The 11,427-nt window shown below is 36.9% G+C and overlaps 1 protein-coding gene and 1 pseudogene across 1 annotated transcript; one reads left to right on the top strand and one right to left on the bottom strand.

The window, feature by feature from the left end:
* Positions 1-7,366: 7,366 nt before the first annotated feature.
* Positions 7,367-8,317, top strand: LOC120216227 (annotated as a pseudogene).
* Positions 8,318-8,656: 339 nt separating this feature from the next.
* LOC120216226 (cation/H(+) antiporter 15-like) lies at positions 8,657-11,322 on the bottom strand. Its single transcript, XM_039213716.1, has 3 exons — positions 11,076-11,322; positions 9,992-10,990; positions 8,657-9,883 (listed from the first exon to the last, which is right to left on the bottom strand). The coding sequence occupies exons 1-3, from the start codon at positions 11,316-11,318 to the stop codon at positions 8,759-8,761; spliced, it is 2,367 nt and encodes a 788-aa protein (XP_039069647.1). The 5' UTR covers positions 11,319-11,322; the 3' UTR covers positions 8,657-8,758.
* Positions 11,323-11,427: the final 105 nt, after the last annotated feature.

Raw genomic sequence — 11,427 nt, 5'->3', positions numbered from 1 at the left:
TTTTGAAATGTTTTCGAAACTATATAATATATATATTTTAGAAAACCATTTTCTAAAAATTATATTTTTTTAAAAAAAACATTTTCAAAAATTATATTATATTACTATAAAATATAATATATAAAAAAATAAATTCCAGACAAAAATAAGTGTCTACAATTATATATTACGTTACTTTCTATTTCTAATTTAGTATCCATAGTTAAGTTTGATTGTTATTAAATGAAAATTGTGATATGATATGGTATAATAATGATTTTAATTTAAAAAGTTTACATATCCTATTAAATTGTTCCTAATTCAAAATAATTAAATAAATATTTACTATTTAAAAAATCTACCAATTTCATTTTTCATGTTAATTTAAAATAAGTTATTAATTTATTAATTAAATGTGAGTATTTTTTATTCTCTAAAATTTTTTATTTTATTTTCATAAAAAACCCTAAAAGTCCACAGTTATGTGAATCTTCTTTATCACTTAAAAGTATCGTCATATATAGTCACCAATCAAATAATCATATCATCATCTCCTCTTAGTCTAGCCATAGCAGCTAGTCCTTATTGAACCTCATTGTTGACCCAGTGTACACAAGTTGTGCGCAGACATACAACTACTTTTATTTGTGTTCATCCCATATAAAACATTATTTATATTTATATATCCTCAAAAACATTTTAAATTCGCTATCGCCTTCAACACCCTAACTCAAAACCAACTTTGATTCGGCTATTGCTTCCGTCATCCTAACCCAAAATCAACTGAAACCTTACTCCCTTCAACATCACCATCGCCCCTAAACCCACTGATTTGTTAATAATTTATTAATAATTTTGAATTAAAATAAGATTTGATTAGATTTTTAAATATTGAGAATTTATTAAACTATTTTAAATTAGGACCATTTAATAGAATATGTGAGTTTTGGGATTAAAACTATTATTATACCATAGCACATTATCATTTTCTTAAGTCAACTATCAAACTTAATGCCAGTGTGTCAAAATAGAAACAGAAAATAACATTTAATAAGTTTTTGAAGAAAGAAATGATTAAAAAAACGTAAAAATAGGTGGATATTAAATAGATAGTTTACCCCAAAATTAATGTTATTTAATATTTGTTTACATATGGCACATGCAAGAAACAAGAGTTGAAACAAATTGTCTAGACTACGCCAACCTTATGCTACTTAGGGAAGCAACTTTGTCACACGAAAACTAATTCGTCTTGGTGAGCGTTTGATAGAGTCGAGTAAAAAAAATTCAAGTTAATGTAGTTGATAGGTCCTATTTTACAACTTGAAGTTGACTTGAAATTTTTTCGAGTTGGTCGAATTTATAAAATTCGATTTGAGTTGCATTTTCTAGTTTCTATTTAAATTTAATTGTATATATTTATAATATTACGATATTATCTTATTCCTATTTAAGTAGTTTTTTTTATAACTATATACAATACATATATATTTTTTCATATGTGATATACATATATTATATAGAGTTGAGAGACTCGACACAAACTTAAAAATCAATCTACTAATTACTAAAAATTTGAGTTGTATTTTACAACTCGATTTGAACTTGAATTTTTTTTAGTCGAGTTGAATTTATGAAATTACAACTCGAGGTTAATTCGAGTGGAGTGAGTTTTGTTCACCCCTATTTTGGCTAATGAAGTTAGTTTTATATAAGAAGTAAATTAATTAGAAGAGAATTACTTAGAGGGTCTCCCAAATTCCGGAATCATATGCTCTGAAAGCTGTCGCCTGTAAGTGTCGAGTGCCAACGGCTCTTACTTTACTAAACAATTAATCGCATAACTAAATCATATGAAATAATATATTAGGATTAGTTACGATGAGAGATGCAAATTATTGGGTGATCAAAGGAATAACAAGGTTGTCATCTCATTAAGATTTTTCCGTGGAGACAACTTCCTCAACTTACAACCTGTGTTGTCCCTTGTCTCTTATAACATCTACTTACACACTAATAAATAAACAAGTCCCATTATTGGTTAATTAATTATTGGAGTGGCTAGAAAGTTAGTGATATTTAAATTCAGGGTGATGTTAATTAACAAGCATGCAGTATGGAGAATTGATCAGTTTAATGAGGCTGTTTAGTTAGGGAAAAGTGTTAGATAGAAATGCTATATTCGTTGTGTATGGTTTGGTTTGGTTTTCACATGGATGCATGTGGTGTTGCACAGGACACATCCATTCAATGGCTGCTAAAACACTACTCTTCCACTCTATCAGGTCTGGTATGCGTGAGGTAAATAAGTCTTTCAATGAGCCTTTGATAGACATTCTTGTCAACTAATAACTCATCGTTTTCATTACTCCTTTTGGTGCACAGCTCATCATACTCTGTTGTAGTAAGCCTAACATTTTGCTCAAGAGGAGTTCTTGCAGGTTTTGAACCACTCATTCTTGAATCCTTAATCAATTCAAGAGGATATTCGCGTTGATTGACTAAGATTCCTTCTTTTGATCTCATAACCTCAAGCCCAAAAAAATACTTCAACTCACCAAGATCCTTCATCTTAAACTTTTTGTTCAAAAGACTCTTCAAATCATTAATCAAACAACTATCATTGCCAGTAATCAACAAGTTATCAACATAAATCAACAAAACTATAATCTTCTTATCCTTTCTCATTGTGAACAAAGAATAATCAAATTTACTCTGTTCATAACCAGCCCCTAAAAGAGCCTCATTCAGCTTTAAATTCCATTGTCTAGATGCTTGTTTCAAGCCATAAAGGGATTTTTGCAGTCTACACACCATATTCTCCCCCTGACTGCAAAAACCAGGAGGAAGTTCCATATATACCTCCTCAGACAAATCACCTTGTAAAAAAGCATTATATACATCAAACTGCAACAGAGGCCAATAAAAAATAGAAGCAATGACAAAGAGAAAATGAACAGTAACCAATTTAACCACTGGTGAGAAAGTATCCACATAATCCACACCCTCTTTCTGACTATATCCCTTGGCCACCAAATGAGCTTTATATCTTTCTATAGTACCAGCAACATTGTACTTAATCCTATAAACCCATTTACAACCAATGGTAACTTTTCCAGAAGGTAAAGAAGCAACTAACCAGCTTTTATTTGTTTCAAGAGAAAGAATTCCATCCTTCATAGCATGTACCCATTCAGGATGTTGAATGGCCTCATAATAGGACATAGGTTCAACAAAATTCGAAATAGAAGAAACAAAGGATTGTGTACCACAGGGAATATGATTGTAAGAAATGAAATCTGAAATGGGATAGGTGGAGGTGGAAACAGAATTGTAAATAAAATCAGTTAACCATTGAGGTTGCTTAGGAACCCTAGTAGATTTTCTAAACAAGACTGGAGCTACTGGAACCATAGGAGTTTCTAACTGTTGTGATGATTACCCAAATTCAGCACTGGAAGGAGAAGCAGGTGGGATAGTAGGAACAAGTTGTTGACCAAAAGAAAGGTCTAAAAACTCAGAATCAGGAACGGAAGGAGTAGAAGGAAAGAAAGAATCTGTTTGAACAAGAAAGTGAAAAGGAAACACTTGTTCATGAAAAATAACATCTCTATTGACAAAGAACTTCTTAGAAGTAAGATCAAATAAGAGATAACCTTTTTGAGTGTTAGAATAACCCATGAAAACAGAAGGAAATGCTCTAGGGGCAAACTTGTTAGTTGGTTTAGGATCAGTAGCATAGCACAAACAACCGAAAACTTTCAGAATAGACATGTCAGGGGTTTTGTGATAAAGAAGTTCATAAGGAGTTTTCTATTGTAAAAAAGAATAAGGGAGTCTGTTTATAATGAAACAAGCTATTAGTACACATTCACCCCAGAATTTAATAGGTACTTTTGACTGAAAACATAAAGCCCTAGCTACCTCTAAGAGATGTCTATGTTTTCTTTCTACAACTTCATTTTGCTGTGAAGTCTGAACATAGGAACTTTGGTGTAAAATGCCAAGAGAAGATAAAAAAAGGAGAGCAATGAGAATTGAAAAATTATGTACCATTGTCACTTCTAATGATTTTAGTGACAGAAGAAAATTGAGTGGAGGTAAAAGAAAGAAACTGTTTGAGAAACAGAACAACATCATTTTTAACCCTCAAGAGATAAACCCAAGTCATTCTTGTGCAATCATCAACAACAGTCAAGAAATATCTATGACCACGATGTGTAGATATCCTATAAGGACCCCATAAATCTATATGAATTAGTTCAAAGGGTTTTGAGGATCTAGTAAGACTAAATGGGAATGTCAACCTGGTTTGTTTTGCTAAAGGACAAACATTGCAAGTCTGAACATAATTTACATCAAATTTATCAGAGACATAAGAAGAAAGCTTTCTCATAGCAGAAACAGAAGCATGCCAAAGACTAGTTTTATTAGAAACAGAAATATCATGTACATAATGAACACAAGAGATATCCCCAGTACTAGCCAAAGAATTGGAAAACAAACCAGTAGCTCCTTTAGACTAAAAAATGTAAAGGCCATTAAACCTTCTACCAATCCCCTTGATCATGCCATTGTAAAGATCTTGCAAGATACAAATGTCAGGATGAAAGGAAATGATACAAGCATGATCTTTAGCAAGCCGAGAGACAGAAATCAAATTATGAGAAAAACTGGGAACAAACAAGACATTGGAGAGAACTAGTTCAGAATTCAACCTATGAGATCCTATGTGAGTTACAATTTCAGTATGACCATTAGGCAGATGAACAAAAAGATGGGCAGCACATATAACAGGAAATTGCAAGCCCTTGAAAACAGATAAAATGTGATAAGTTGCACCAGTATCAATTATCCAACGAACACAAGTGTTACTGGAAGCAGGTAAATTACAAGCAACAGTACCTGCAAGATTCCCACTGGAATCTAACGTTGAACTTTTGCTTAGCAAATTCAAGATTTGATTGTACTGCTCAGAGGTGAAAGAAGACACTGCTGAAACAGTAGAGGAAACCATCGAGCCATCAATTTTATCAAATCGTTCCTTGAGGTCTTTCCAAACGGCTTCAACATTCGAAGCAAATACTATGCCAGCAGAAAGATCCTGACTTACAGAGTTCAGAATCCATGAGAGTACGAGCGCATTGCAGCGCTCCCATTGAGACTACAACAAACCTTCATAATCGTCCCTTCGACAACTTCCATCTACAAAGCCAAGCTTGTTTTTGGCCAGAAGCGCTATGCGCATGGACCTGGTCCATAGACTGTAGTTCTCGACGCCAGTGAGCTGATGCGACACCATCTGAACACCCAGTGTATTCGAAGGACACAAAAAGAGGGGATGATTCAGATCAATCGTGATAGCCATGAACCCTAAGAGAAATCAATTTGGGGAAAAAACGGAAATTGGAACTGTTGCAAGAAATGGGCCACAACACTTAATGAGGTATGGGCTAAACAGGAAACCCAAGAAATAGCGGCCTGGAGACTGATACCATGTTAAAATTGCAAATGCTAGGCTGGATAATACCTCATATATTGATATGAATAAAAATATTACAAATATATATAATTCTAATATAACTAACTGATAATTAGTTACAACTGAAAACATAAATAACAAACTTAACTTTTTAACAAATTTTGTAACCCTGCCCAGGAGACACTTTTATGGAATTTCCTCGTGCACTGCAATTGTATGAGCATGCCAACTTTGTTTCTCTGTTCTGATTTTAGTAGTTTTAATTATATTTAGAGTCGTGTCTTCCCAAATAAACCTCCTTTTGCCATGATTCACTGTAAGCACTGCAATAGAAGATGACTTTTTGTTATGCCCTCGGAATTCTCGCATTTGGGTCCGTAGTCTTTGGGCTTCCTCATTGCCGGGGCAGATTCAGGACCACTCAACTCCCAATCAGTCCAACCAAAGTCTCGGTGTGAACTTAGTCTGAGTTGTACCACTTTTCATATAACATGATTGATCGGATCCTTTTGACTCCAATCTTATTGCTAGTCTATGCAGACCCTTATGGGAAGTCTTACTGTAATCAATCTACCCATAAATAATTTAAGGGGGGGGGGGGAACAAGTGATTCACAGAAGAAATTAGGGCAAAACATAAAGATGAAAGTGGAGATGGCACTAAAAGGAAAAGGTGGATGCACACGAACTCATGTAGACTACTACTAGAGAAATTGGGTAACATTGTGGGCGGCCATAACTATGTCCGCTAGTACTTCTGGTACTCTCTGAAATTCTCTCTCTCATTTTCTTTGGGATCCTCTTCCAGCGCCGGCCACTGCTTCAACGTAAGGGAGAAGGATCTCCCTGGCCATCACCGTTGCTTCAACGAAGGATTGATGCAAGGCTTTCGTGGATGTGATGAGCACGGTTTATCATGTTTTTATACTTTCTGGTGTATTGTTTTAGTTGCCGACGGTGTAGTGTTTATGGGCCAATGTTTTGAGGAGACGAGAGATTTGAAAGGCTTCTGATCTTGGTATGCTACTCTTGGCTTATTCTCGACGGGAGATAATTATGCTGACTTGTTGAACAAAGCAGTGTATGATGTGGTGCATTTATCAAATGTTCTTGCAATGATCGAATGACGGGCTGAGTAGAAAACACTTAAGAAACAGACTATTTGATATGTCCAAAGTTACTAAAGAGTTAATGACATCGAATAAACTTATCAGAAATTAAAGACTGGAGATGCCCTCATATAGAGATGGAAACTGTGCTGAGATATGACCTCATCTCTATTTCTTATCCCACTGGACTATGACAAAATTAAAGAAAATATATACGTGTAGGTGTGTTAAAGCCATCAGTGAAAAACATTCTTTCAATTTTGAAGGGACTATTTTATTGTCTAGTGAAGTAACCTGTACCACACTGTTAGCTTAGTTTTGAGGACCGTTAAAAGACATGTTAAGTGTAGAATAGTTTAAAGGCCAGGCTTCATTAACAAGTCAATGGTTACACTAGTGATAAACTTCAACTGTTTTATATTTTACAATGGGTAAGTCTGTGAATGCTTAACATTTCTGAAGGATCTATGCTTGACCAATGGGAAAATGAATATTAGCATCAGCCATTATTTCTGAAAAGATATGTTCCTTGTTAAACCCAAATGGTAAACAAGACATCAAGAATAATCATCTGTAGGAATAAAGATTTTGATCGGTGTCTATTTTCTCCTTTCGTTCTAGCAGTGGTAGCAATAATTGATTCTTGAATCCAATGTTTGCTTATGCATTGTGCATGGTATCACCTAATTCTTGTTTTTGATGGAGACAATTTTAATGATGATATATGATGAGATTATGCATTTCCCTGGTTATATTGACTCAACTATGATGGCTGGCCCTTTTAAATCGTCCAGGAGATGGATTTTGCAGTGGCAGAGGTACAACCCACTGATGCACTTATGGATCTCGATATGGGGCACTGGGAGGGGTGCCCTCTATCAGAAATATATGCACCTGAAGTTTTGAGTCTAATGGAAAGATACCAGCTTGATTTTTCTGCACCTTCTGGAGTATCTCTCAGGCAACTAGAATTTCGAATGGTTCAATTCTTGAACAGGATTGTCCTAGGACTTCCTGAAAAACTTAGATCTGAATTTTCCTTACACCAGAATGGGAATCAAGGATTTACACGCCATAACAATCATGCTTTAACAGAGTTCATGATAGAGATGTAGCTTCTCCTCAACTACCACATTGGGATATGCTTCAAAAGCAGCGACCTGGTTTATCAAGGAAGACTTCGGGTAAGAGCAGGCTACAATTTGTGTCGAATATTAGTGAACACGATGCTGATGATGAAATGTCTTCTTGGGAAACCAGTCATCAGTCTGACCTTCATGACTTGGATGTCAGGAGTTTCACTCCCCCCTCCACTTCCTTGGCCTCCGCTTCTGTTGGCGTTTTTACTCATTCCCTGCCAATTAAATGTCTTGTTAATTATCAGCCTCCTTGAGTGTAGCCCCATAATGTCACGTAAAGTGTGCATAGAAAACTCTTCTGACTGTATTACAACATTCCAGGAAAACAGATCGGCAGATAAAACGGTTGAAAGTTATTGCACATCTTAGGCATCTTTAGTTGGAATTTGACACTTGCACATTATCCTACAGTAGAATTAGCGGTGCAGAAGGTGAATTATTAATTGTTGGCTAGAATATGGCATTCCTATGAATCATTTGTCCAAGTTGATATTCTGCAGCTCATGATCTCACTTGTGTTTCACCTACTACACTATATATATGTTGTGGAATTCAATTTTGACTATTAATTCAACATTCATGGTATCCAAAGAGAAAAGAATTCTTTTGAAAGTTGGAGCTTTGTATCGGATGATTCTTTGTGATTAGTAATGTTTATGACAGTTGAATTTTTATAGAGTGAATTTATTTATAAAGTAATTTCTGAAAGGGCATGGCATGGGTTAACAATATGTTTTCTTAAAGAAGATTGTAATGAACTTTGCGTTTATTTTCATTTGTTTAAGGTAGTTATGCTAAAGAATTGACTTCACATAAGAATTGTCAGCATACCAGTCTGACTCTGACTATTCATTGTCATGTTATACATATCTGCAGAAAATTCATGAATGCTCCATTTCTATTCCAAAACTTATCATATAGGTAGATTTTATGTTCCTATCAATCTGCTAATTCTAGTATGCTTCTTGCAGGTCAGTTTTGCTCTATGGTCTCACTTGTGATGTAAGGCATTCATTTGAAATCAGAACCCTTGTTAGTATGTATTTCATTTCACTTGTCATGACCACTGTCGGTATGTTGTTGAACCACCAAGATTGTGGTGTTTCCCAGGAAATCTGAAGAAGCCAACATATCGCCGATTGCGCCCAACTCACTGTTTTCGTTCCATTCCGTTAACCCCGACAAAAGAGGTGATGCATTGTAATGACGCCTGCCAACCACTACCATGTCGTAGTGATTATCTAGGGTGTGAAGGAACTTACTAGTCGTTGTCTCATTGTTCACTACTTCCTCAATGTACTTGGTGCAATTGTTCCCAGAGATATTTGTTTGAAACTGTGCTAGACTTTCATTGTCGAGTCGAATCTCCTCCACGGTTTTATCCGGAAAATTTCCATCATATCGGATTCTTACGAGTGCCAAATTGATATTTTGACATAGATTCATCCTAGCTCCCAAAGCCAATGCCTCCCGATCATCAGCTCCACCCAAGAAGACAACGGCAACTTCAGAAGAGGACCAACATGGCCAAATGGCATGCAGAGTTTTAAGGGTGCCACGGTCGACGAGTATTGCAACCGAGCAAGGTGCCTGATTGAGGACATTCTGGTTGGCGATCTTTAAGGACATTTTAGACAAATACACTGCACCGCCAACATGAAACTTCTTGTAGAAAGGAATTATAACAAGTGAAGTCCCCTTTTCAAGTGCAATTTCACACACATCATCGTGCATGGCTTGAGTCGGAGATACTGAAATAAAGGGGTAAACGGAGACGAGACCTGCATGGGTTTCCTCGAAGTTTTTAAAGGCGTTGATAACAGGTCCTGAGCCCCTTGTCTTGGGAGAGACCCTTCTGGTCTTCCTATGTGGAATGAGGAGCGGCGATCCAGCCCCGATCATCTCAATTATGTGAAGCATGTAAACAACAATCGGGCTCTGCTTGCCGGGACTTAAAGTGGCAAGGAGGTTAATGGCAGATGGAACATTTTGTTCCTCATGAATGCAGACTAGGACTCTTAGTCGGGAGTTTGGTCTTGACTGCAACACACTTCTTCCAATGTAATCCCGGTGCCTCCTTGAAGAGTCATAGTAACATCGCAAAATCGATGCAACAACTGCGGTGCTTATCAGCACCGATAAGCACATGGCTGTAAATGCCTCATGACCTATTAGCTGCAAATTGCAATTCCAACCAACATCAACGTGTGTTCTAATCAATATGTAGAGCATTAAGACGAAATACTAAATGATGATACAAATATGAAACATTATGATACATACCCCTTTACGTTTCATTAGCTTATACAATATAAGCTCGAAGATGCCTTGAAAAGTCATGAAAAAGCCAAGAGAAATAGCATCCCTTTGCGGCATTTGGCAGCTGACTGCACTCAGGGAAGCTCCTAAGAACTTCCCAAATGCACCCAACAGGGAATAGAACTGTACTTTGAAGTAAATTTTAAATCTAATAGCAAAGATATCTATTGGGAGACCAAATTTCACAAAAAATAACGGCAGCAGCATCCAATTGGTTATCACATCAAGCTTTGCTACAAGCGCTGACCCTAGTGGAGGTCCTGACGGTATCAATAACCCGAATAAGTAGGGACCAAAATAAATATTTACGCCGAAACTACGTGCCCAAAACCCCGACATAAGCACTGCTACAAACAGCACAACTAAGTTGCCCTGTTTCAAAGGTTGTCCACCCAATGTCTGCTTCATCTCCCAAAGAAGTATAGGGCCAAGAGTACAGCAGACTAGAGCTGCAAAGATGACGATACAACAAATCCATTCGAAGAAGAGCAACACGTCGTCTTCCGAATCCGTCCACAGCACGTTAGACGTGATCACACACAGACTGCACAACGTACTAACCATGGAAGAACATACTGCTACTCTGCCAACTTCTGAATTTATAGCCCGAAGCTCGGAAAGGTAGTATGTTACCATCGAGTAGGAAACCATGGATTCCGCCTTGGCTATCTCCAGAAGCTGATCGATCCTCTTGTCGATAGGATCTTCAAATTGCATCCACACGAGGGCGGTGGCCATGGTTAGTATCATGGGCACTGCCACCGTGAAAAACCCAATGGCAAACGTCTTCTTGGTTATTTTCTTGAGCATCCATACATCTGTTTGTACGCCGATCAAGAAGAAGTAAAACATGAAACCCATAGTGGATACTACGTTCATTATTAAGAAACTTCTTATCGGAAATATGGTGCTGAAAAACCCTGGAATCTTGGACAGCATTGATGGCCCCACCAGCATTCCACCCTGACATTATTATATAAATAATAATAATAATAAAACACTGCCATCAAACAATCAACCAACCAATGCATTTGAGGAAAGAGCTTACTAGGATTTGAGCGAACATGAGGGGCAGGCCAAGACGCCGGAGGAGAGAAAAGGTAATGAGGATGGCGGCAGAGGCAAGGGCCAATTGGAGCATCAAAAGAGGGAGCATGAAAGTGAAAGGACTGGAATTTTCAAATATACTTGCGTGTGATAACCCGGAGAAGTTGGAACAAACTAAACTGGGATTCTTTGTCAACAGGGTCTTTGGCATGCTTCCGAACACACGAATGAGGTCGGGTTCCATTGTTGAAACCCCGACTGGCCGAATGATTGTTCCAAATGCTGTAGAGACGATACAGAGGTGGTTAAGATTAAGACCGACATAATGGGTGAGGCTTTCAGGCTGAGAATTC

This window comes from Hibiscus syriacus, unplaced genomic scaffold (genome assembly GCF_006381635.1).
Source record: "Hibiscus syriacus cultivar Baekdansim isolate YM2019G1 unplaced genomic scaffold, ASM638163v2 tig00110159_pilon, whole genome shotgun sequence".
NCBI lineage: Eukaryota > Viridiplantae > Streptophyta > Magnoliopsida > Malvales > Malvaceae > Hibiscus > Hibiscus syriacus.
This window is presented reverse-complemented; position numbering and strand designations above follow the sequence as displayed.

What these genes read in the sequence shown, in the direction of transcription:
- LOC120216226 (XM_039213716.1), bottom strand. Translation starts at nt 11,318, where the DNA reads ATGGAACCCGACCTCATTCGTGTGTTCGGAAGCATGCCAAAGACCCTG. An exon ending in TCATGTTCGCTCAAATCCTA is followed by an intron (nt 10,991 to 11,075) that starts GTAAGCTCTTTC and finishes TAATAATGTCAG; the next exon opens with GGTGGAATGCTGGTGGGGCC. An exon ending in AGCTAATGAAACGTAAAGGG is followed by an intron (nt 9,884 to 9,991) that starts GTATGTATCATA and finishes TGCAATTTGCAG; the next exon opens with CTAATAGGTCATGAGGCATT.